The 27,054-nt window shown below is 36.0% G+C and overlaps 2 protein-coding genes across 2 annotated transcripts in view; both read right to left on the bottom strand.

Moving 5' to 3' along the window:
- Positions 1-4,279: 4,279 nt before the first annotated feature.
- cln8 (CLN8 transmembrane ER and ERGIC protein) lies at positions 4,280-12,650 on the bottom strand. Its single transcript, XM_073826975.1, has 4 exons — positions 12,511-12,650; positions 11,967-12,210; positions 9,106-9,465; positions 4,280-7,682 (listed from the first exon to the last, which is right to left on the bottom strand). Exons 2-4 carry the CDS (start codon positions 12,126-12,128, stop codon positions 7,362-7,364), a joined length of 843 nt encoding a protein of 280 aa, XP_073683076.1. The 5' UTR covers positions 12,129-12,210; positions 12,511-12,650; the 3' UTR covers positions 4,280-7,361.
- Positions 12,651-13,951: 1,301 nt separating this feature from the next.
- dlgap2a (discs, large (Drosophila) homolog-associated protein 2a) overlaps positions 13,952-27,054 on the bottom strand; it is a 73,421-nt gene continuing 60,318 nt past the window's right edge. The window contains exons 9-13 of the mRNA XM_073826653.1: positions 24,204-24,292; positions 23,626-24,080; positions 21,038-21,129; positions 20,247-20,399; positions 13,952-18,956 (exon numbers count right to left, since the gene is read on the bottom strand). Of these exons, the coding sequence (XP_073682754.1) occupies positions 18,756-18,956; positions 20,247-20,399; positions 21,038-21,129; positions 23,626-24,080; positions 24,204-24,292 (990 nt within the window). The 3' untranslated portion in view covers positions 13,952-18,755. The remainder of the gene's footprint in view (positions 18,957-20,246; positions 20,400-21,037; positions 21,130-23,625; positions 24,081-24,203; positions 24,293-27,054) is intronic.

The following is a 27,054-nucleotide window of genomic DNA, read 5'->3' as shown; positions in this document are numbered from 1 at the left end:
GATTCACTTAAATAATAATAATAAATATAGCTGCAAGCAGAAATCAGCAGGGTTGAAGCATTTTCAAACCCTTGAGCAATTATAGACATGTTAAGCCTATTTCATCTGAAAATGCTGAAAAATCATAAATAAAATCAGTAGAAATATTATTTAATGATTTATCACTTTTGACCAATAGGTGGCGCTGCTCCCAAATTGATGTGGTGTGGTTAACTATGGGTAACGAGGACATGCACAGAATCAGGCTTAGATATATTTTGCCATTTTTCATATCTCCTGACCACTAGGTGCCACTGTGCTAGATCTGTGCAGGTAACCTCAGGACTTGGTTGTCATAACAAACTCCAAGGGTGTGTCTCAATCAGCTCCTTAGCTCGTGAATGAGTATATTGTGTATGAATTAAGTCACTGGTAAGTTCCCTGACTCACTGCAAGTTGGAACAGAGAATACTTAATTTCTGGTGACATGATTACATACAGCGTAAACAGACAACATTGCAGAACTTCACTGCTGGAATTAAAAAAAAAAAAGGCAGGAGCAATCGCTTTTTAATGTTATTTTTATTCTCTTTAAACACATTGTTCTGTTACGTTAATTATAAATGTTAACTATAGACGGTTTCATCGGGCGCACGCGCCTGGACCTAAGTTAACTTCCGGTCTGTGTTTGTTTATCTGTCTGGTTCGTGTCGCGGGCTACAAACGCAGCTAATAATGAGTAATGAAGTTGGTTTCAGGTTATTGTGCTGTGGTATGTGTTTCCCAAACATTTATTTATTTGTGGTGACCTGCCACGATATAAAAACCGACTGATTTTCCAATTGGAAATTGGAATTAATAGACTAATTAATTAATCTGTTAATAGACTTCGTTGAATAAACGTAATACACGTTTAAAAATCAAACCCAGGCGTGGGTGTTTTTATATCACTGTATTTCTGAAGAAAGACTGTCTTTAGAAAATGTCATTTTCATTTCATCCTGCATAAGGCAGCGTTTTTAAATTAAGAGCTGCTTTGTCTATAGCCATTACCGGGGAAACCTCGTTTCTCGTGCTTAAAGCACCTCCTACTGGGAAGTAATGAGTTTGCATTTTTAATAAATCAGTCTAATTTTACGCAGCCAACATATTTCGCTTGTTATTAAAAAAATAATCTACTCTAGAAGGACTTAGCTGTTGTTATTAGGTGCGTTCGAGATGCACTACACTAGCCTGCCGCCGGCTGGCGAGAGCAGCCGCTTGCAGTCGGGGGAGGAGTAAAGAGACGGCAGTCAAGTCGGACACTTATAGAGGATGAAACTGTATTCCAAACATACACAAAAAAGGAATAAAGAAAAATTAAGAAATTAAACTACATGAGATAAATAAATAAAAGAAAAACGTTTCCCTATCATTTATTCTATACAATCGTTTTGCTTTTTTTGTTGATCATATCAAATGTGAGTTACTTTAATGTAATGCAATATGACGTTTATTATTTGTATCTTGGTTTTGTAGTTAGCTATAGGACATTTTTCAAATATAAGCAGTTTATTCAGTGTAGTGAAGCAAAGCATCCATTAAAAAAACGGCCTCTGGTTGACAATTTTTTTCCAAACTTTAACTCTTATACAATAAGAATATATATTTACCATATCGCCTAATCTTCATTTTCATCATTAATGTTTTGTTTGAATATCAGATATTCTATATAAAGATTGATTACATACATTAACTTTTTTAAGAAAAACACGCAGCACACGTCGTGCTTGTCATCACATAATCTGACCAATGAGAATAAAGTGTGTCGTCATCAAGGCTTTCGCAGCCGGTTTTAAGCAGCTGCAGCGCCTGACCTCTGCGGCTGGTCTCGTTTTGCTCTCACGGTACTTTGATGGCACACGTGATCGAAAGGCGGCTGCAGCGCCGATCAAAGTCGGACAAATGATCTTACCAGAATGCATTGTTTTGTAAGGCGGCAGCCGATTTCTTTCGGCGCCGCATGAAGTCGAACGCACCTATTGATTCTATTTGGATGTCTACCGGAAGTTAAGTTTGGGCCACAAAAGCGCTCATGCGCAGTAACGTTTGTTTATGTTGTTGCCGTTGAAACCGTCTATATGTGTTCATTACCTGTCTAATGGTTTGTAATTTTGCTGAAATATACTCAAAAAATGGTTTGTCTTTTCAAATCTTCAGCATCTCGTGTCTTTACATTTATTGAGTTGGCTAGTGTGGGTTATTGTGCTTCAGAAATGTGATGTGGTTTCCAGGGAGCATAGTGAGCACAATTGCTCCCTAGATTTGTGGTGCATTATGGGATTTTTTCAGGGAGCGAACGTTCCAGTGCACTGGAAGCAATTGGCGATTGAGACAGCCCTTAAAATGGCTGACTCCCTAATCAGTGGCCTGACTACTGAACTAGGTAGCTGATTGAGACACACCCCAAGTTTGGTCTGAATACAATAAAGAAGGGTTTCTCAACCCTGTTCCTGAAGATCTACCTTCCTGCAGAGTTCAGCTCCAACCCTGATCAAACACACCTGAACCAACTAATTAAGATCTGAAGGAGTGCTTGATGATTACAGACAGGTGTGTTTGATCAGGGTTGGAACTAAACTCTGCAGGAAGGTAGATCTCCAGGAACAGGGTTGGGCACCCCTGCAATAAAGCATTGAGGAGCTATAGTTTCATGTGTATTTTGGCAAGCTCTTCATCAAATCTATTTGCGTGTTTTTCAGAAATCCTTGAGTCTATTCAATAACTTTTGTCCACTTTATGTTAGGACCATTTGAAGATGGTCTGCATAAATTGTGGTGAAAATCGGACTAACCGTCTAGGGTGAGTTAGAAAAAGTAGCTTTTTTAACATAATGTCAAATATTTAACAAACTGTTTCATTGGCAGCAGTGGTTCTAGAAGCAAAGTTGTTCAGAATGAGATCTAACATATGATATTAATATGTGTGAAAAATCGTGTGATATCCAACCTTTTTCTTGAGTAACCGACGAGCGGAGCTATGATGGAGTTTGGTTGCTTTCGTGTTCCGGTCTTCATAGAAACCCATTTTAAAAGGGGGTAAAAAAGATCAACTGAATTGAAACTTTTCCAATTTAACTAAGTATAATAATGTGTGCAGGTTTAACTTTATATTATCAGCTCTGAAAATATGTTCATTTGAGAAACACCAGATACCGAAATTGTAAAGCACCGCTCTAGTTGGACGAGACTTCCGCGTTCATAAACAGGTGGATCCGAGGTGTAAAACCCAATTTTATTCAGATTTTACACAAACCTCTAGAACCATGAGCCAAACAGGCCCATCGAGTTTAGTTCCGATCAGCCTTCGTTAAGATCTTCTAATAGGTGCTTAAATTTGATTGGCTGATGGTGACCATGTTTTTCGAGATACGCCAATGCCCTCGTACATATGAATAAGACCTTGGACAATAACACTGCACGCCAAATTTCAAGTCAATAGGTGCATAGTTACAGCCATTTTCATGTTTTATTTTCCATTATAGCGCCACAAAATTTTGTAATTTGACCATAGATTGTTTCATATGTGTTCTGAGTTTGGTGAAAATATCTAATTTCTTTTAATAGTTAAAGCCATTTTAGTAAAAGTGGCCTTGCCTACTTCAAACATTTTGGCATTCTGTTGCAAGCGTGAATCACAAATCGAAATTCTTTTCATAACTTTTTGCCATGAGGGTCTATAGATGCCGCATGTCAAGTTTCGTAGATTTCTCAAGAAAATCCAAAATGATGGAAAACTGGACTTCCAGCAAAAAAATCAATGAGAAATAAATTTGTTTGGTTTGACCAAAAGATTCCAAAGATATAAGACAACTGAGTCTATGACAAACAGTGTAAGACCTATGGCCAAAAACATCTGAAATTTTAGCTTTTTAGCACTGTAACCATGGTCCTATGGGGCGAGTTTTTGAATCTGAGTAGCTAGCAATACTACTACAATCTGACCAAGTTTCAGCTCTTCTAGGTCTTACGGTTTGGTCTGCACGATCAGTTTTATGGAAGAATAAGAATAAAAATCTTTACGAAAAACTAGGGTTTCAGCAGTACATGTTTGAGCCCCTAATAAATTATATAGTGGTGAGTATCCCTGCCTGTCAACTCCTGGGAAGGCACCTTTAGCTCACCTGACTCACTTGGACTCCAAAACGAGAAAATAAACAACCACAGGAAAAACACAGGAAACAAAACTTCTTTGTTAAACTGTAAAAACACACTGGAAACTAAACATTTAAAATGGGCATGAGTAAGAAAACGAACAAACATTTTGGGGGGTAGAACCTTTATTAGTTCTCCCTTTTTTAATAATAAAATACTTAAATACAGAAAAACGGCTTTTGAGCTTTAAATCTTGAATATTAGGCTTATACTTCAATTTAAATAATTCCCTGCAAGTGAGAATTTCATTTGAAATGTATACCCAGTAAACACTGATTAATATTTAAATATTAGTGCTGGGCAATGATTAATCGCATCCAAAATAAAAGTTTTTGTGTACATAACGTGTGTGTGTTTGTATAATACATAGTTTTATGTTTGTATATTAAATATATTTACATATAATTTCAATTATATGAATATAAATATTTTCAAAATATATACTGTATGTGTGTGTCTTTATATATACATAATAAATATACACAGTATTGTTACACACACACACATATAAACAAAACCTTTTATTTTGAATGCGATTAATCATGATTAATCATTGCTCAGCACTATTAAATACAACAGATTTCAAGTCAACATCCTGAAGACAACTGTGGAAACACATGCAGTAGTTTGTTACAAATTTACATGATTAAAATTCAGAATTTGACATTAACCATGATACGTAACAGGAATATACATGTAGATAATCTAGCATGGTTTTGGTATGCATGTATTTCCAATATGAATGTACTAAAAAAAAAAAAAAGATAGTTTCAAGGTTAGTGACATTTTGTTATTTCCTTCCCTCTCATTTGAAAGTAACGGTATCTGTGAGCTATTTAAATATCATTTAGTTAGCGTGCTATACATGTGACACAATCCCACAGTTCACACAAAGCCACAGTTCTGACTTTAACAGTGTGAAAGAAAAGGCTGAAAATGCTGAAATGCTCTTTTTAAACCTCACTGAAAAAGAGCAACCAAAGCTGAGGTATTTGAGCAGCTGATGATAGCAGTTAAACTGCCACTTTGTCATTATTAAATTATAAAGCAGTTTTGTCATAAATAAATATTTATATACTTTTTTTCCCAACTGTTGCTATCAGATAATACTGCAGATCCTCTTTGTGTCGTCCTCAAAATACCCTGAGCTGTTACAAAGGTCAAGCATTGTATTCATCCGCCTTCATTTATATCCTGTAGTAGCATTAGCTCATTTATGTGCAGATTAATTTGGCTAGGGCTGGGCGATTAATCGAAAAGTAATCGAAATCGACATTCAGAACCTATAATCGATCAAATTTTTCCAGGTCAATTATTTCAATTACTTTCCCTACTGTGTGTGGAGTCACGTAACCCAGCTCCAATAGGCTATGTTATTCCGCCGACGTGTCGATGGAGAGCTTAAGCAGTATTTATACAGTAAAAAGTATTTACAGGATATACAAGAGTAATTTTATTTAGAAAAGATACTGCTTATTTTCTACTTTTAATATTTATTATTATTTTATAAATAATTTATTTTGTTTCCAAAAGTGCAAGTGTATTTATTTTCACTAATTTAAGAAAAATGTGACTTTTCGTTTTAAGCAATGTGTGCTTTAATTTCAGTTGTTCAACACTGATGTTCAATAAATAATCATAGATAGTAGATAGTGTGTGCACCCTTCATTCAAAAATCTCTCACTTGTAATATGTGAGCATATTTACTGTACAAAACTTGTCAGTGAACTATGAGGGCAAAAAAATAAATATTATTTAAATATGATTAAATATAATTTTATTAATGAATAAAATAATCGTTCATTAATCGTAATCGGGTTAAAATGTTCAATTAATCGAGATTTTGATTTTAGGCCAAATCGCCCAGCCCTAAATTTGGCCCTGTAGTATTTTGTATTTTGTTATATTTGCTTTAAATATTCTGTATGCCATCAATGATAATTTTACCTTTTGGTTTTCAACTTCTAAAGAATCTATATAAAGTATAACAAAAAGAGGAAGTATTGAGTATAACCAAACAAACAAAGAGGAACTATAGTTCAAAATCTAGTCCTTAAAATGAAATAATATATTGTCAAATTAAACAACTTCCTTTCCATTCCATAGCCCTCCCTGGCGCGCACACACACACACACACACACACACACACACACACACACACATTCCATTCTACAGAGATAAGTCAGTCTCTGACAGAACAAACCCTATTCATGCGGAACACAAAGAGTTTAGTCTAACATCCACACAAACTTACAAAACACTGCCTACTGCCATTGAAAACCAATACACAGCATCTGTAAAAGAAAAAGTCCTTCGTAAAACTCAAACAAAAACAAGGTCTGCTGGCTATAAGCTGAAGTTTCCAAAGCAGACAAAGTGACATTTAGTGAAACAGAGTGTGGTTGAGTTGACAGACCATGCTTGGTCATGATGCAGTCAGGGTTTTCTTTAACACAAGACAAGGAATTACCAGTTATGACAAATATGAGCCTATCAGATAAAAACGTAAGAAAAAGACAAGGATCTCGCAGCTTGAGAGACACTGTGCTAACGTACAAGAGAAATGAGACTCAAACAACCACTCCTGAAACACTCAAACACACATAAAAGGCTTTTTCAGGACGCCCTCGACTCAAACAGGAAGTTGAACGCAGGTTGCATAAAACAGATCTCATGATATTTGCAGGCTCAAAGAAGTTTCCCTAAAACATGCATCAGACTTTGTTTTGAAAGGCCAAAATGACACAGATATAACCACTTGAAGGGACAGTTCACCTAAAATGAAAACTCAGTTATCATTTACTCACCCTCATGCCATTTCAAACAAGTATGACTTTCATTCTTCAGTAAAACACATTTTAGTTATGAGACAGTCCCACAGAAGAAAGTCAGTCAATCAGGTTTGGAACAACGTGAGGGTGAGTACATGACAACAGAATTTACATTTTTGGGTGAACGAATCCTTTAAATACAGACACTTTACTAATTGTGCAATATGGGTGCTCACATTGTAGCAAGTAGTAGTAGTTAGTGCTAAACCTAAAGCTCTTAAACAAATCTTCAAATATTACTCACTAAAACCCAACTGTACAAAATGTACTAATATCTCCCTCCTCCCTTCTGCTTTGTACAGCAGATATGTATCTATTCCAGACTGTATATCCCATAAGGCCTTGATCTTAGCATTACTCAGCTGGCATGAGGCTTGTGTTGAGCCTGGTCTCGGATTGGTCCGTTCTCTGGTCCAGGTTTGTTCTCAAAGTTCCAATCCACAGGATTGAGAAGCTGCAAGGTTTTCTTATGTGTCCAAATGGGGTTGAGGACGAAGGTGAGCAGGAAGAGGCCTATGAAGAACAGCAGTCTCTGAACTAATGGGATGTGGGTGTTCATTTCCTCCCAATGATTCCAACTTACCCACCACATGTAGTAGGACACAACCATACGGCAGTGGAACATGTGGATCATGATCCACTGGTTAGCTTTCCAGAGCAGAGTCTTAGACCAGCCCGCCTTAGAAAAGAAGGAACACATGAGTTAAAACCATAATCAAAAACAATTTTTTTTATTCATTCGAATGTAGTTAATTCACAATTGACCCTTCGCAAACAGTTTGATTGACGGGGCGATCTGACCAATCATAATGCTGAATCTGCCATTCTATGACAAACAAATCAGACAAAAGAGTAGATTAACTTCAGTGGACTTAAACTTGAAACATTGTGCATTGACATCTTTCTGCAGTTGAAATAAAATATGTTGATGTTCATTTATGTTTATTTTGTTTTTTAAAAAAGTAAAAGACGATCGGTTCATGTGTCATTGATCTAATAAGTCACTACAGTGATCTCTTACGACATGTTAAAGAGCCACAAAACAGTATTTATTGTTTCATACCAGAAGTAACCTGCTCTGTCTTGTCTGTCAGCATTTTGTCAGTTTTTTCAATGTATTTTTCACTGCGTGAGAACATGATGTGTAGTATCAGAGCTGCATTGTTTGTCGAACATATCAACCGTAACTAAAGAGGGTGGGTTTTTGCAAAGGTACAACTGTACACTAAGAGATTTTTGAACTCTGAGCTCTGAAATCTAAAGCAAATAGTCAGTAATTTAAACTGTTGCTCCATCATGACAAGAGTTGAACTGAAAAAAGAAAACAGACAGATCATTTTTTTATTGCTCAAGTGTGTTATGCGTACATAGAAACACACACACAAAAAAAGGAATAGCACCGGAGCGGGTACCATGAGCACATTCGGTGTGAACAGCCCCTAAGGGGTTATTCCCACAAATTTTGCATTTAAAGACATGAGTGCAAGGCAGTGGAACTTCTTTTTTTAGGAGTTGAACTAGACACGCCATTCTAAAAAAAGCACAACAGCTGCTTAAATGGTTGAAACTTATCAGTGAATAAGTTCCTCTTTCTAAGAACAGTGTACAAACATAGTTTGAGCTCTTAAACATGATCATTGTTGGGAAGGTTACTTTGGAAATGTAATGGGTTACAGATTACAAGTTACCCTGTTCAGGTTACAACACAGTATTAAAAAGGGTCATTTTTTTTAAATAAATTTAGCTACTATTTTCTCTTGTGGACTATATGTAAACATCTTTTATGTAAAATATGTTATTCAGGTCAGTACTAAATAAAAAATAACATGCATTTTGTATGATCCCTCTTATTTTGGTAAAATAATTATGATTTTTCAGAGTCTACAATGTGTATATACAGTTTTGACTTCAATTGTAACTGTAACTTTTTGTTTAATTAAATTAAGTAACTCTGTAACTAGTTTCTCCCCACACTGAACCCGATAAACTGTTGAACTGAGGAAGAAAACATGCGTTTCCTACAGCAAAATAGAAGTGAAACAGGCCTACGGATAGGAAAGCAGAGGCGTTTTAGAAGTTTTGCTTTGACTTTTGTGTCTCACCTTAAGTAGCATCCAGGAAATGCAAGTGAAAGGTGTGCTCATCTCCAGCAGCAAAGTCACCATAGGGAGGAAATGACCCAGCCAGTTACACACAACCGCGCCGGCAAACCCTGCAAGGGCGAAGAAGTGATGCACAGCTAATGGCAGGTCGAAAGACCGGAATGCCACATTAGATGCATGTAGGGCCACATTTTCAAACAGGAAGAAGCCTGTAGCTATCAACACGGTGAACCAGGACCAGTCCTCCTGCCCGAGAATCTTATCAGAGTAGACGGCAGAGTCCTCCAAGAGCACCCGAAGCCCTGCTACCACGCTCTGGATGCCAAACACAGCCCGTGTCGCAGCCAAATCCCAGAAGACCTTGAAGGAAAGAACACAAAAATGTCAAAATGTCATATGAAAAGGAATAGTTCATCCAAAATTTTAAATTTGCATTACATTTAGTTTTAGATCAGTGTTGGGGGAAAGTTACTTTAAAAAGTAATGCATTACAATATTGAGTTGCTTATTAGTATGGATGAATTGGATCATCGAAGGTCGGCAGCAAAGATATTGGTTAATAAAATGGGATTAAATACATAAAGGCTATTTGTATTATTTAACATTTAATTATTGCAGGTTTGTGTTGAATTTGACGGGTTTTTTTTTCATTTTGAGGAATACTGTATCTGTTTTTTTAGTGACAGGAGAGCTTTTAATCAATAAATGGGGGGGGGGGGGTAAATGGTGTTACTTATTTGAAAAAGTAAGTCAGATAACTAGTAAAGTAGCGTGTTACTTTTTAATTGACAAGAGTCAATTAAAAAGTAATGCGTTACTTACTTTAGTTACTTGGAAAAAGTAATATTATTACAGTTGCAATCGAAATTATTCAACCCCCTTGACCTGCAAGACATTTTGCTGCAGAGAACAAAATTTTGTGAAAACAATTCAACAAAGGCATCAGTACACTAGTAGAGAAAGTTTATTCATACACATGAGTAATTTTGAGAATGTAAGTTGATGACTAATGAAAGAAAATTAAGTTGGCTCTAAATGTTCATGTTCAAAATTATTCAACCCCCAAAAGTAAAACCTGGCGCAGAATCTTTTATTCTTTAAAACTAGCAATAAACACTGCTTGAAAGTATTTAGAAGCTTCTGTCACCTCTCTACTGCAATCTTGGCCCATTCCTCACTTGAAAAAGCTTTTAGACCACTGATAATCTTTAGTTTCACATTGCTACTGCTTTCTTCAAATTCAACTAAATATTTTCAATGAGAATTAAATCTGGAGACTGAACAGGCCACTCAAGAACATTCTATGACTGATTCCTGAACCACGAATAAGTAGATTTGGATGTGTACTTTGGGATGACTGTCCTGCAGGAAAGTCCACTGATCATCAGCTTCAGTTTTTGCACCAAAGGCATCACAATTCTTGCCAAAATGAATTAATGAATTAATTAATTTTAGGATGTTCAAGTCGGTCTTTTTGTTCTTCTTGGTCAAGAGTGGTATTCGGCAAGATGCCTCAACATGAAGGCCATACTTGTCTTGTGTTCATCTTATACTCTGCATTGAAATGTTTTTCCTCCTTTCGTTGGGTCATCTTGAAAGTCTTTGGCTGTAGATTGCAGATTTTTCTCAGTTGCTCTGATCAAACATTTTATGATATTGTGCTTTTTTGTTCAACACCCTCAAAGGTTTTCTGGTACAACACACTTTAAACTAAAGAATAATGCTGCCAGCTGTGTCTCTAGGAACTTTTAAATGTCTTGAAAATCTTCATACAGCCTTAGACTTCATTATATAATAAAACTATTTCTTCTCTATAGCATTTGTGAAAGCTCTGTTGACTTTACCATATTTGCTACTCAACTTCAGCACATGCATGGACTAACTGTATGTATGTGTAACAGCTCAAGCTCATTCTGTTTTGTAATAGTGTTTCCAAAGGCTTCATTGTGTTTTAAGACAATTTTGTTCCCCAACATAAAAATAACTGAACTAAAAAATGACTAAAAAACAGCAATGTTGAACAGGGGTTGAATAATTATGACATAGTTGTGTTATTAAAAAATCCTATAACTCAAAAACATTACATTATATATTGACATTATCACTTTTAATTGACCAGTAATCTGTTATAGATGCAATTTTTATAAAGTCCTGGATCTTCACAAAAGCTTGTATTTGTAAAGTACTACAGTCACTGGGGGGTTGAATAATTTCCATTGCAATTGTACGTAATTTGCATTACTTGTAATGCGTTAGCCCTAACACTGTTCAAGATAGATAAGTTTTTCCTTAATTAAAAAAAGATTTGGAGAAATTTAGCATTACGTCACTTTTTCACCAATGGATCCTCTGCAGTGAATGGGTGCCGTCAGCATGACAGTCCAAAACAGCTAATAAAAGCATCACAAGTAATCAACACAACTCCAGTTCATTAATATTAATGTCTTGTGAAGTGAAATATGCACAGATCAAGCACTGTTTACAAGTGAAAACAGTCAAAAACATTTCTAAATAAACATCAATGACAACAGGAGATTATTATGCTCATGATGACCTTAATGACTGATTGTTTTTTTGTTTTTTTACAAACATGCAGGTTTTTGTTTCATTATTTGATAGACTGGAATTGCTGTTTACACTCATTTTGACGGCACCCATTCTCATCCAAGGATCTTTTGGATAAGCGTGATGCACTGCTAAATTTCTCCAAATCTGTTCTGATGAAAAAAATAAAAAAACTCATCCACATATTGGATGGCCTGAGGATAAATTAATTTTCAGAATTTTTTTTTGTGGGTGAACAATTCCTTTGAAAACTAAACAAACAAAAACAGAATCATTTAAAAAGCAACAATATTAACCTTTTCTTTGGCTGACAGTGAGCGGTAGGTGCAAAACAGCAGGTTAGATAAGATGTGAGAGAGGAAAAAGACAAAGGTGTAGAAGACAAAGCCCAGGCCGATGGTTTTCAGTTGAATGTCCTGGGAAGAGTAGTCCATGCTGAAGTTGTGACCCGAGGACATTGCTCAGTCTCTGAACGAATGTCAGACCACAGTGTCCTTTGGTAATATGCCACAGTCAGTTCCCATGAGACCAATTACCAGTCTAAAATGAAAAAGACGCTCATTATGTTATACAGACACACCCTTTGGCCCATTTAACTGCATTACTCACTAAGAAAATGCCCTGCCCTTACTGTACCACAGTATTAAAACAACATTCTGATGTTAAACAACACGAGAAGAAGTCATAATAAATTTTCATCTAAATTACATAATTCAAACGCTCAAGTCATAGTTCTGCCTTCTGATGTTACTTCTCATTCATTCATATTAAAAATACATATTTTTATATACTACAAGTCTCTGCTTCGTTTGTTTTTTAGTTTGTTGTCATTGTTCTTACCTTTTGTAGACGATATAACGGTCACGAAAAACATTCCTAAATCTTTTCTCCGTTTAAAATAACGTTACCTAAACTGTTTTGATGTGTGCTCGTCAATAACATAGCTCAAATTCCTTTACCGGCTGAAAACAACACTGAACAGTTACAACGAGCCCTTCGAGAGACGTCATGTGACCTCATCCAAATCACATGACCAGATATAAACGCTACTCTATTACCCTCTGCTGGCAGTATAAGGAAAGCGTCAATAATTACACTTTTGTGTTCGATTTGCTTGCTTTTCGTAATTGAAGAGACAAATTAAACTGAATTCATGTTGAGCTAGCGAATATTGAGGGGATAGCAGTAAATGTAATTAAAAAAATATATATTTTATTATTTTCCAGTATTAATTAGACTACTCATAACCATGTTTTTTACCCAGAAACATTAAATTAATAATCAATGTTCCAGTAACGTTTTCCTGTAACGTTTCATTTTGATTTCATTATACTGAATAAATTAACTTTACATTTAAGTTATTTTTAAAAGTTTTTATAAGTTAATCTGAAAATCAATGTGGTGGACATTTTGTAAAATCTGTTGTGATGGATGTGCGTTTTTCTAAACTTTTGTTTTGGCAGATTACAAAAATGTCTCCAGATCAGGGTTTAAATAGACACAGACACAGTTTTGGTGTTTTTGACACAAAACTGGTGCTGGACTAATGAAATGAATGCGAGACAACTGTTGGGAAAAGTTAAAATCGTTGAGTAGTTAAAGGAGTAGTTCACTTTCAGAACAAAAATTTACAGATAATGTACTCACCCCCTTGTCATCCAAGATGTTCATGTCTTTCTTTCTTCAGTCGTATAGAAATGGTGTTTTTTAAGGAAAACATTTCAGGATTTCTCTCCATATAATGGACTTCTATGGTGCCCCTGAGTTTGAGCTTATAAAATGCAGTTCAAATGCAGCTTCAAAGAGCTCTAAATGATCCCAGCCAAGGAAGAAGGGTCTAGCGAAACGATCGATTATTTTTTTAAAACATTTAAAATTTATATACTTTTTAATCTCTACACAGAGTACACACAGAGATAGACAAGATGAGCATTTGAGGTTAAAAAGTATATAAATTTTTTTTTTTTTTTTTTTAGAAAATAACCAATCGTTTTGCTAGATAAGACCCTTCTTTCCTCAGCTGTGATCGTTTAGAGCCATTTGAAGCTACATTTTGGAAGTTCAAACTCGGGGTCACCACAGAAGTTCATTATAAGAAATCCTGAAATGTTTTCGGCAAAAAAAACATAATTTCCTTACGAGTGAAGAAAGAAAGACATGAACATCTTGGATGACAAGGGGGTGAGTACATTATCTGTAAATTTTTGTTCTGAAAGTGAACTACTCCTTTAATGTGCAAAGTTAATTCAAGACAATCCAAATATCTCATTTCCTTCAAAAATTTAATGACTGAATTATTTACAATATATGATAGCAATAATCAAGTCATGAAAAGAAACACAAATAATCCAGATGACCCAAAACAAAGAGTCAAATTTGTAACACAAAATTTATAACACAATTTAAACATTTCATGAATACATAAAAAATAAACAAAACTGATAAGTTTAACAATAAACAACATTCAAAAAGTGATTTGGAAAAGCAGTGAAGCAGGAAAACCCACATTCAGCATCAGAATGGTGCATGCCACCCAAAAAAAAAAAAAAACTCAACCAATAAGGAAGAGCAAAAAAAGTGTTTCAACAAAGGATCAATTATGTATTTATATATTATATATATATTTATATATAACTATTTATATTTATATAATTCTGTACAAATAATGAATATTTGGTATTATATTCACCCTTCATATTGATATGATATACAGTATAATAAATGAAAATATTCTCAGCTAAACAACTACCTTTTTCATTTGTTAATTTCACTAAGATTTTATAATCTTTTCACTTTCTGAGATCCAGGATTAATCCAGTCCCAAGGTGAAGCTTCTAAGAAACCAAAAGCCGGGCTTCTCAGTCCGCACCGGTACCAAAGGCCCGCTGGCGGTTTTCAAATACTGTGGTCCGGAGGGTTAATCATTTCTTTTTGTTAAATACTGACTTATGATTTATTCTGATGGAAATAAATGTACATATGAATTGAGTAAATGCACATGATGTTCATGAAAGCATATTTAAACAAGATGACCACCCCTGCTGAAGAAAATATCATAATCACACAAACAAATCGACATTTGATAATTGATTTCTCTGTTCTAAAGTGAGCATTTGTTCTTCCAGATGTTGAGGTCAGCTCACCAAAATGCTTTCAGACTGTCATGTTGAAATGATAATGATGAAGCATGAGGAAGACAGAGTGCATGAAGGTCTGTGAACAGCAGAAGCTGTTCAAACATGTGGCACATAAACATATTTGGCACATAAACACTGCCTGCATTACTGGCACGTTTGCATATTGATAACTGAGCAGGTTAATTGGAAAGAACAGCTGCCACATTGCAGGACCGCTTAATCACAACCACCATGTAGGGGGGGAACATATTATAAATAATAGATGATTAAAATAATCAGTTCATTATCAATAACTCAACTTGCCATAATGAAAACAGATTTATCATATAATCAGCTGGTAACACTTACAAAACGTTTCAACCGTTTACTTCCAGAATAAAAATTTCCTGATAATTTACCCACCCCCATGTCATCCAAGATGTCCATGTCTTTCTTTTTTCAGTCACAAAGAAATTAAGTTCTTTGAGGAAAACATTCCAGTATTTTTCTCCATACAGTGGACTTCAATTGGGAATTGGCAGGTTGAAGGTCCAAATTGCAGTTTCATTGCAGCTTTAAATGGCTTTACAAGATCCCAGCCAAGGAATAAAGGTCTTATCTAGTGAAACGATCCGTCATTTTCTAAAAAATTTTAAAAATTACAGTTATTAACCATAAATGCTCATCTTGGACTAGCTCGTCCTCATGCATTAGTCACCCAGTGTTTACAACCAAATGTGCAAAAAAGGTAAAACAACATTGTTGGAGGAGAAAATGTAACCCTTTTTGGACCGGAGTACACAGACGAAGAACTAACTGCATGTGACCTTTCCAACATAATTATGTAATGTGTGAAGTCTAAGATGCGCATCAGAGTGTTAGTGCAAGATGAGCTTTTGTGGTTAAAAAATATTTAAAAAATTTTTTTTAATAAAATTACTGATCGTTTCGCTACCCTGGTAAAAAAACAAAACAAAACAAAAACAGCATATGCTGGTTAGGTAGTTTGGATGCTTGGATGCTGGTTAGGTATGTTTTAATGCTGGTTTAAGCTGGTCCTTTGCTGGTTTATACTGGTCCCTAGCTTGTCATGTGCAAACCAGCATAAACCAGCTAAGGACCAGCATAAACCAGCAAAAGGACCAGCTTAAACCAGCAAGAAAACCTAACTATCCAGCATCCCAGCATCAAAACTACCAGCGGTGTTTTTTTCAACAGGGTAGACAAGACCCTCGGCTGGGATTGTAGAACCCTTTGAAGCTGCACTGTAAAAAGTTTTCACCAGATTCAACTTAGGTTTTTAAGTTCAGCAGCTGCCTTAAGTTTTTAAGTTAAATAAGCTTAAAACTACAAGTCACCTTAACTTATTACAATAAAAATGAGTTGATATAACTTGTGAGTTTAAATGACTTAAGTTGATTTAACTTAAAAACTTAAGGCAGCTCCTAAACTTATGTTTTTAAGTTGTGTGTACTGAAACTGCAATTTGGACTTTCAAACCGTTGTCCACCATTGAAGTCCACTATATGGAGAAAAATCCTGGAATGTTTTCCTCAAAAATCTTCATTTCTTCGTGACTGAAGAAAAAAAGTCATGAACATTTTTATTCTGGAAGTGCACTTATCATTTAACATAAACAATGAACGACTACATTTTTTTAATTAACATTAACAAAGCTGCAAATCAATGCATTAACTAACGTTAACAAATGAGACTTATTGTAAAATATTACCCATCAGTTTATTGTGTATTTTTCAACAGTCAGACTAGTTTGTAAGGCCAGGAGTGTCAGTAACGATCTGTAAAATTCTATAAACCCTGAGGGCCATGACTTGCACTACAAAGATGTAAATTGCCCAGAACTTGTTCTAAATAATGATTAACAAAAGAATCTATCAAAACGTCTGTTGGGGTGAAATGAGAGCTAGAAACTGTATTGTGACTTTAGGTGCGATTTACAACTGAAATGCTGTGTTTTGGCTTGTGTTTTGAGAGAACACTCCCGAAATTTCCTCAAGCTCAAAGCCAGTTTCATCGATTACAAGCCTCTTGTAGACGAAATGCTGTAATTGTGTTTGAACAACGACTTACGCAAAAAAATACAGAGCACTGGGAAATTAAAAGAAAATATTTGCTTCTAACGACAAGGTCATCTCGCAAAGGAAATTGAGAATATGAAGCTACAAGGAAGTCGAGTGGAAGTGATAAAACTAATCTCCTCTAATCTCTTGCCCCCTCTCTTCCTTCAGTGACAAACCGAAAGTGGGGAAATAGTTTGACTTTTGAAATGACCTTGTATGAATGATATATAGTGGATAAAACATGGCGTTTTTAAATAATATGCTATAAAGTAAATCGTTTTTTGAGGCTGACGGCAGTGACACTTTGGTGGCTGCGAGACAACCGTAAGTGTTCATGCATTTACGCTTCATATTAACAGAACATCCAACGCTTTTATCTGAAGTGTTAGAGCTGAACTGCTGCGTGTTTAAACTGAAATCTCTCTCTGGAACAGAAAGTGGGTCTCTAGTGATATATTCTGAATGAAGCCTGCATTTTAAAGCAAGCTTAATGATTGTATAACAATCCAAAGCAGCATTGACTTGGTTATGGTATTCTACTATAATCGACCATCCTGTGAAGGCTACTGCAGTCGTCTGTGTGTTTGGACCAATGCCATCAAATAGACTTGATTATACAGTTAAATCATTCTGCACGCTCTCACAGATGTGTGGTATGTGGACTGCATGCAGTCGTACCGATAAAACATTTATCACCAACCCCCAAGTCATCTAGATAATAATGGGAACGCCCGACGTCTTTTTCAGTCGAGACAAAATCATTGATTTTCTTTGTCAAGACACACAGAGAAGATATAAAAAGCAGGATTTTTTGCAAAGAACATGGACCAGATGCTTGATAACAGTAGATGGAGTGGAAAATGGCTCAATAAAAATAAATACATGAAGGGATGAAACATTCAGAGACATGAAATGATAAATCGATAGTCACACAAAACCTTGCAATTCAACTGCAACAATATCTTTTAGAACTTCATTTCCCTTGGAAATACATACAAACATACATTTAGAAGAAGAAAGTGCAAAAATGCATATTTGAACCTTTACACTGTTGAATTTAGGTTTTAGGCAATTGCACCCAAAAACCTACAGTAATTCCTCTAAAATGACATAAACCAAACATCAAGTATTAAGTAGTGTGACAGTATATTTAATATCAGTAAGTAGGTGAATAATAAAAACTGATCTTCAATCCGGCAATGTAAACCCCCAAGCTGATATTTTCCAGACTAACAATGTTTTTTAAAGGCTGCGACTGTCCGCTCTGGCCAACGGCTTCAGTCTAAAATGTATGATTGAGGTATTTCAGCACTGGCACTTACATAAATGCTTACGAGAGAGTTCATGAGAAAGATATGAACTTCACTGGGTAGAGAGACGGAGATAGAAAACAGAAATTCAAAGACAGAGAGAGAAATGAAATGTAAAAACGCAAATACAAAGCTACAGAACTTGAATGGAACCAGATGGCGCTAAAGACTTTACTTTAGGTTTCTTAATTTCAATGTAAACAAATGGATTGTTTCAATTTGAGGCCTCAGAAATGTCAATTTTTCAATTTTGAAAGTGCTAAATGGATCTCATAAAGAGGGATCATCAGATTGGCTGTGATTAAAGCTTATATGTGAAGTTTTGCTTCGTCAGGCAACGTCATTGTCACGTGGGTCTACAATTGCGATATGTTGTGCAATTCTCGTGAAGTATAGCTCTCCCCAAACAGGGAAAACTTCATATGGATGTCGCAGGCAGTTGTGAAAGGTACAAAACCCTTTTGACAGGTATGAAACTCTTTTGTTTCTGATGGTTCGTTTGATGAATGTATTTTGAACTGGCTCTGTTACTGAGAGTGATGATGGTGATGGTGTGATAAAGGTGTTCCCTGTTGCTCTCAGAGCCGTGTTTGGGCCTCTGGTATATAGATCTCGATGCTGTCGGCTCGCTCTGATGCTGAGTTTTGTCGGAATGAAGCTGCGCGTTTGGCCGCCATGAGGCGCCGTCGTGCCTCCTGTCTCTGACGGTCAGGGAGATCCAACGATTTTTCCCTCGTCATACCCTTACGCAATGTCTTCTTTGGTACTGGCGGCGGGAGCTGAAACCACGACAAATAAGTACAAACACAAGATATGAATGAAGAAAATATTGTGTCAGGTACAATCTGCAGCAGACTAGAGATAAATACATTATGTTTTTAATTTAATTAATAAACTATACACTACAGTTAAAAAGTCAGGGGTTGGTAAGTATTTTAAGCTCACCGAGGTGGCAAATTGCAATACTGTTTTTCTTAAAACTAACAATGAAAATTTTTTTTATTTTTTTAATATACAGTTGAGGGCAAAAGTTTGCATGCACCTTGAAGAATCTGCAAAATGTTAATTATTTTATCAAAATAAGTGGGGTCGTGCAAAATGCATGTTATTTTTAAATGTAGTACTGACCTGAATAAAATATTTCACATGAAAGACATTTACATACAGTCCACAAGAGAAAATAATAGTTGAATTTATAAAAATGACCCTGTTCAAAAGTTTACATACACTTGATTCTTAATATTGTTTTGTTTCCTGAATGATCCACAGCTGTTTCTGTTGTTGTTGTTTAGTGATAGTTGTTCATGAGTCCCTTGTTTGTCCTGAACAGTTAAACTGCCCGCTGTTCTTCAGTAAAGTCCTTTAGGTCCCACAAATTATTTGGTTTTTCAGCATTTTTGTATATTTGAACCCCTTCCAAAAATTATTGCATTATTTTGAGAACTATCTTTTCACACTGAGGACAACTGAGGGCCTCATATCCAACTATTGCAGAAGGTTTGAACATTCACTGATGCACCAGAAGGAAACAATGCATTAAGAGGGGAGTTTTTGAATTTGAATATTAGGGTAAATTTAACTTATTTTGTCTTCCGGGAAACATATCTTCTGTAGCTTCTAAAGGGCAGTACTAAATGTAATATTTAGACAAAAAACTGTATGAAAAAAAATGTACATATCTTCATTCTGTTCAAAAGTTTACACCCTGGCTCTTAATGCATCGGTTTTTCTTCTGAAGCATCAGTGAACATTTGAACTTTCTGTAATAGTTGCACACGAGTCCCTCAGTTGTCCTCAGTGTGAAAAGATAGATCTCAAAATCATACAGTCATTGTTGGAACGGGTTCAAACACACAAAAATGCTGAAAAACCAAAGACCAGAAGAATTTTTCCTGAGGAACAGCAGGCTGTTTAACTATTCAGGACAAACAATTGACTGTATTGACTTTTGAATGGTGGTGAATTTGGAAATAAACAACTTTTATTTTATTAGTACAGTCTGGAGCATCAAAATAGGTTTTTGACAGCAAAAACAACCATCACAAATTCGCTAACCAATCATCTCTTACCTTCTTCACAGGACTTTCAATAAGCCTCCAATCGTTGGATTTAATCTTTTGCAACTCATTGAATTTGGAGGTAACATCGTCGATGGAGAGCTGCAGCAGGTCCCAAAACCCGGCCAGGTCCTGAGAGGTGGGCCGAGGCATGGCACTGGGGTCCTGCAACACAATCGAGAATTTAAAACACAACATTCTAAAAATGTAAATAAATCACACACAAAAACATTTTTTTTTAGTTTTTAATTAAATGCAATGATAATTGATTTCTTCATTTTAGTTTAAGTGGCATTCCTAATCCTCCACAGCTTGCAAGTCTTTATTAATGTGTACAGTTCAAGACTGTAAGAGCTTTAAGTCGACAGCTGAGGCGTAACCATTTTTATTTGATGCAACAACTATATTTTTATCATTTGTTGTTATTTCATAGATCTGTATGTGGCCAAATTACTACTGTGAGTGTCTACCATTAAACAGAGGAGAATTTTATTCATGAGGATTTAGGTTGTTTACTAAAACATCGCTCTATTGTGTATGCCACAGTACTTGGTCATTTGCGTTCTCTGCATGCCCCACTCAGATCAGCTGATGTGCTGCTGTGTATCATATTTAATGAATGTGACAGCAGAACAAAAGGCCGTCAACTACACCAGAATTACTCCAGCACAGACAACCCCTATGGAAGTGTGGCAGTGCATCAGGGGAAGAGCTGCCGTGAGTACAAAGCGTAGCACGATAACATAAATAGAACACACATACTCCAGCACAAATTGGCATATGTGCACTCTGATGTTACTTACTAGGTTCTGCTGGCAAAGCCAATAAAATTGCTGGAATTTCTGGGACATCAGGAGCTGTGCGCTTCCTACAGCACTCCGGATCTTCCCTAGGACTAACAAGGAAAGAGAGATAAATATTTAATAACCACGAGAGCTATTGAACTCACAAGTTTATACAGTACATTTTTAACTGTTCATGCAGTTCACAAAGCCTCTGTAAACTCATATACCTGTGAACTTACATACAAACATGCAGATGTTTCTGCTACAAATCAGTATTTAAAACGTCCTATATAGGGATAGTTCACCCAAAAATGAAAATATCCCCCATGATTTACTCACCCTCAAGCCACCCTGGTATATATGACTTTCTTCTTTCAAATGAATACAGTTGGTGTTATCTTGAAAAATATCCTGGCTCTTCCAAGATTTATAATGGCAGTGAATGGGCTTTGAGATTTTAAAGTCCAAAAAAAGTGCGTCCATCCATCATAAAAGTACTCCACATGGCTCTGGGCGGTTAATTAAGGCCATCTAAAGCCAATTGATGCATTTTCAATAAAAAATATCCATATTTAAAACTTTATAAACTGTAATCTCTAGATTCCGCTTATTTTCACACATTTGCTCACGAGAAAGTGGCGTTCCAGCGGATGACATAGGAGGTAGGCGTAAGCTCTGGTTTGAATATACTAGTCTCGTGAAAACAAAATTTAGTTTGTTAAAGAGGAAAAGGAAGCAAAGTATCCTTTGTTTAGCAAAGGAAAACCAGTCTGCTCTTGGCTTATATCGAAATCCTACAAAATTACAAATCCTCATTTTGTACTTCTAATTCATGACTGAGGTTTTGTTTTGCTTTCTCCTCTACGGTTTTGTGTTTGTCACTTCTAACCAGAGCTTACACTATGCCTACAAAATGCATACACTATGCGTACAAAAAGTATTTTCATAGCTTTGTAAAATTATGGTTGAACCCCTGATGTCACATAGATTATTTTACCGATCTCCTTGCTTTGTTTCTGGATGTTGATCATGTTAATTACATTGCTGTCTATGGGAGGGTCAGAGAGCTGTCAGAATGAATCAAAAATATCTTAATTTGTGTTCAAATCTTTTACGGGTTTGGAACGACATGGAGGTAAGTGATTAATGACAAAACTTTCATTTTGGAGTGGAGTAACCCCATAACCCCCCGGAGCCATGTGGAGTATTTTTTATGATGGATGGATGCACTTTAATGGACTTCAAAAAGGACATTTTATAATATAACTCCAATTGTATTCATCTGAAAGAATAAAGTCATACACCTAGGATGATTTGAGGATGAGGAAATCGTGGTAATTTTCATTTTTAGGTGAACTATCCCTTTTATGATTTAAAAAAAAAAATCAGTATTCATGTAGACAAACAAATTTGGACCATGTACACTACCATTCAAAAGTTAAGGGTAAGTAAGATTTTGTTTTTCAAAGAAATTACTATTTTTATTGAGCAAAGATTGATTAAATTGCTCAAAAGTGACTGTAAAGTCGTTTAGAACATTACAAATGATTTATTTTTTAATTAAATGCATTCTATTCGTTAAAAAAAAACCCTGACAAAAAGGTTTCTACAAAAAATATTAAGTATTAAGCACAACAGTGATATGTTTTTGTGGGCACCAAATCAACTTATTAGAATAAGATCTGAAGGATCATGTGACACTAAGCCTTGCTATCACAGGAATAAATTACTTTTTAAAACATACTACAACAAAAACTGTTTTAAAAAACAAAAACAAAATTTCTTTTCTTACTAAAACATCAACAAATCTGTCCAACCCTAACATTTTGAATGACAGTGTACTGTAACTACATCTGCTGAGATTGTGCGGTGTGGACACTTTGCTATCCCCATGTCAGCTCTTTAAAGTTGAAGTGCTGTAGGTGCCAAAAAATGTGTTGCTTTTGGCAAAATAGCCAAGTAAATGGCCTTCATTATTCTTAAATCAGCTTAGCCTAGTTTGTTGTTAGGTGTTAGCTGGTTTAAGTCTGCTTTCATAAGGATCTTGGGTACTTTTCAGCTGAACAGGACCAGTTGGCCACCCAGAGAAACACCAGATGGAAGAGCATCTTAAAAATGACAAGAACCAGCTTTTTCAGCAGGGTCAAAAATCAATGGCAACATGGCAGATGCAGTAAGTAATATGTGACTGTCAAGAACCAAGTTCTTCATCAAATTCAGTATCTACTGAAAGTATGTGAATTTAGTCGTATACATAAATCTCATAAACTCCACAACACAAGTGATTCACATTTTCATACTCTAATGCATTCTCAGATCCACTTCTGTGCATTATCTCCCTCAGTCTGTCGTTCAGAGCCTCAGTGCCGCTCTGAGCTCTTTGCCATGGAAACCTGACAGATGTTGACAGACGTAATTGCTCACATGGCAGCACTCTCAGTGCGAGCCTCTAATAACCTGGAGCTCTGCGAGCGTTTCGCCGTTAAATGTGACACTTCTTTGGATTCATACCTGACACTTTAAAACCTGGAGCCAAACTCTCCACCAAACAAATATTATAATATAGAGATTTAACGGCTCGTGAAACCAGAGCTCAGTTAACTCACTTTCCTCTGATAGATCGTTCTCTTCCGCCTCTCCCTCCAGTTCTTTGCACCATCCCTCCATCTTTTTTGTCTCTGTGTGCAGCAATTGCATGAACCAGCTTCCGTCTCTCCTGCACGAGGGTGACGCTCTTCCCGAATCCGTGGGTTGGGGCGGCGTCACTGTAACTGCCACGGTGGCGATGGGTTCCCGCGGCGAGGGCTCCAGCCAGGGCTCGGGGCTGCGCTGGGGACTCGGGGGCTCCGTGGGGGTGCGGTAGTCCTCACGGTAGCTGAAGAGACCCTGGGTGCGGACGGTCCGAACGGCGCCATACTGCGTAGGGGTGCTGGGCTCACTGTGACGCTGGAATCCTCCGCCAAACTGAAGACCTTTATCCTCCATTAAAGGAAAGCCCTCCAACTCCAGATCAGCCTGAACGGCAGCCGTGACACTGTTGGACCGCTTAAACCGGCCTTGTCTGTATTAGAAAGAAAGATCTCAAATGAGACCAACAACATTTCACACTCAGCTGGTACTTCAGCAAATCGCACCTCACAAGCCCTTCACACATAGAGATAAAACAGAGGTGCAGGGAATTTACCCTCGTCTCTCATCTTCTACTTGAATCCCAACGGACTGATACTCTCGAGAGCCTTTGCTTTCACACTCAGAATCAGTTGCTGCTTCCACCTGCAATGACAACAGAGTTTTAACTTATGATTTTTGACCACGTACATACTTCTACTAATTGCATAACTACTAATTATGTGATTAGCATTACAATAGTTACCTAGAAATTGTGCAGAATCGTAAATGGTTCTTTGTGTTATTATCATAACCTTTTTAATGTTTTTATAACCCTTTTATTATCAAATTTTCTATTCTGTATTTTCAGTAGGGGAATAAAAGCTCAGTGTGATATACCTGGCTGAGTCTAGAGAAAAACAGAGAGACAAAAAATAAAAAAGCACCCATACAGTGTGTAGTCCACAAGTAACATAATAAATAATATACAATGTTCTATCCAAACATTTCAAAAAGAGGAAGAGGATTCATTTTTAATAACTGTATTCATTATGTAATCTGGCTTAATAAATAGGGTGGTTTTCATCATAGTTTAGTGAAAAAATGTCTTTCCAAGTACAAAAAAAACGCACAACAACAACAATCCTTTCCTGATCAAGAGCCACTGAGGAAGGTGATGGAAACTCAAGCCTTAATAAACCATGAGAGAAGCATAAAGTAAACTTGTAAGAAACTTTCTTGGAGTGACTATGTTGTTTAGTCAAGTCAACTACAGCAAAGACATTTTAGATTTATGTTTTAAATATAATTTAAGTCTCTTCTGCTCACCAAGCCTGAATTTGTTTGTTCCAATAGGAAACATTTTGAAATATTTTCAAGACTTAAAATAACTGTTTTCTATTGGAATCTATTTTAAAATGTAATTTATTTATGTGATTTTAAAGCTGAAGTTTTAGCATCATTCCCCAGTCACATGATCCTTCAGAAATCATTCTAATATTCTGAGTTGCTGTTAAAAATAAATGTATAAACGTCTTTATCATCACTTTTGATCAAATTTAAAGCATCCATGCTAAATAAAAGTATTCATTTCTATAATACATTTCTACAAAACCATATCTAAAGAGTTTAGACTCCACAAATCCACAGTCAGACATATTGTGTACAAATGGAGGAAATTCATGACCACTGTTACCCACCCCAAGAATGGCTGACCAAAAAAGATCTCTCCAAAAGCAAGACATGTAATAGTCCACAAGATTGAAAAAATACCTTCCTTATAAGTAACTAAAGGCCTTTCTCACATTGGCTATTGTTAATGTTCATGTGTCCACCATCAAGAGAACACTGACAACCAACAAGGAGAAAGCCACTAATCTCCAAAAAGAACATTGCTGCCCGTCTGCAGTTTGCTAAAGATCACGTGAAAAAGCCAGAGGGCTACTGGGGAGATGTTTTTTGGACAGAACTTTTTTTTTTTAATGAGAAGCACTATGTTTGGAGAAAGAAAAACTGGGAATTCCAGCATAAGATCCTAATCCCATTTGTGAAACATAATGGTGGTAGTATCATGGTTTGGACCTGTTTTGCTACATCTGGGCCAGGACAGCGTACCATTATTGATAGAACAACAAATTTTGAATTATACCAGCAAATTCTAAAAGAAAATGTCAGAACATCTGTCTGAGAATACAAGCTCAAGAGAAAGTGGGTTATGCAGCAAGACAACAATCCCAAGCACACAAGTCGTTCTACCAAACCATAGTTAAAGAAGAACAAAGTTAATGTTTTGGAGTGGCTGAGTCAAAGTCTGGAATTTAATCCAATTGAAATGTTCTGGAAGGATCTAAAGTAAGCAGTTCACAGGAAGAAACCCACCAACATCACAGAGTTGAAGTGGCTCTGTACTGAGAGATGGGCTAAAATTTCTACAAGCTGCTGTACAGCACACAGCAGTTACAAGAAACGTTTAACAGCAGTTATTGCGGCAAAACGGGGTCACACCTGATACTGAAAGCATACTTTTGCAACCCAAAATGATAAAGTTGATATTTTTGTCTCATTTGTTTGATTTGATTCTCTGTGTCTATTTTCAGGACTTGTGAGGAAATCTGATGGTGTTTTGAGTCATATTTATGCAGAAATATGGAAAGTTCTAAGGGGATTACAAACTTTAAAACACTATTGTATATATTCAGTGTTTTCAAATTTCTATTAATCAAAGAATCCTAAAAAAATGATCATGATTTTCACAACATTATTAAGCAGCACTTTTTTTTTTACTTTAACACTTAATAAAAAAAAACTTTCTTGAGCATCATATCAGCATATTAGAATGATTTCTGAAGGATCATGTGACACTGAAATAATGGCTGATGCGATCATTGGAATAAATCAATTGATTAAAATTTAAAAAAAAATTATTTTAAAAGGTAATTATATATCACAAGTATACTTTTCTGTATTTTTGTTTAAATAAATGCAGCCTTGGTGAGAAAATGAGACTTTGTTCAAAAACTTTAAAAAGTCTTACCGACCCAAACAATTAAATGTTAATAGATTATTTTATTTTAAATAATTAAGCTTATTTAAATTATTTTTTTAACAATTGTCACTATTAAAAGTATTTGTAGCAAAGGACATATTGTATTCCTGAGATGGTAAATATGCTCAATTAGCTAAAATCCATTTTATAATAACCTGAATAACTGTAAAAACAAACTGAAGGTCGGTCTTTCATAAAAAAATGCCTTTTGCTTAGAAGAGTTCATCACTGCTAAGACATCAAACCATCAGAAGAAAGTGTGACTCACACAAGTGTTGAAGAAGGACAGGGGAAGGGTGACCTCACCTCAAAATCAGAGAACAAGATGATTCACATCACAGATCAGACAAATCAGCTGTCCCTGATCTATTGGTCTGACCGC

The sequence above is a fragment of the Garra rufa genome, chromosome 21 (genome assembly GCF_049309525.1).
Source record: "Garra rufa chromosome 21, GarRuf1.0, whole genome shotgun sequence".
Classification (NCBI taxonomy): domain Eukaryota; kingdom Metazoa; phylum Chordata; class Actinopteri; order Cypriniformes; family Cyprinidae; genus Garra; species Garra rufa.
The sequence above is the reverse complement of the archived record's forward strand: the minus strand, read 5'-3'. Positions and strand labels throughout refer to the sequence as shown.

Bases quoted from the DNA above. Each gene is read 5' to 3' on its own strand.
- cln8 (XM_073826975.1), bottom strand. From the start codon at position 12,128: ATGTCCTCGGGTCACAACTTCAGCATGGACTACTCTTCCCAGGACATT. The intron at 9,466-11,966 runs GTTAATATTGTT...CTTTCCTTCAAG, and splicing joins CACTGTCAGCCAAAGAAAAG to GTCTTCTGGGATTTGGCTGC. The intron at 7,683-9,105 runs GTGAGACACAAA...TTCTTTTCTAAG, and splicing joins TTTCCTGGATGCTACTTAAG to GCGGGCTGGTCTAAGACTCT.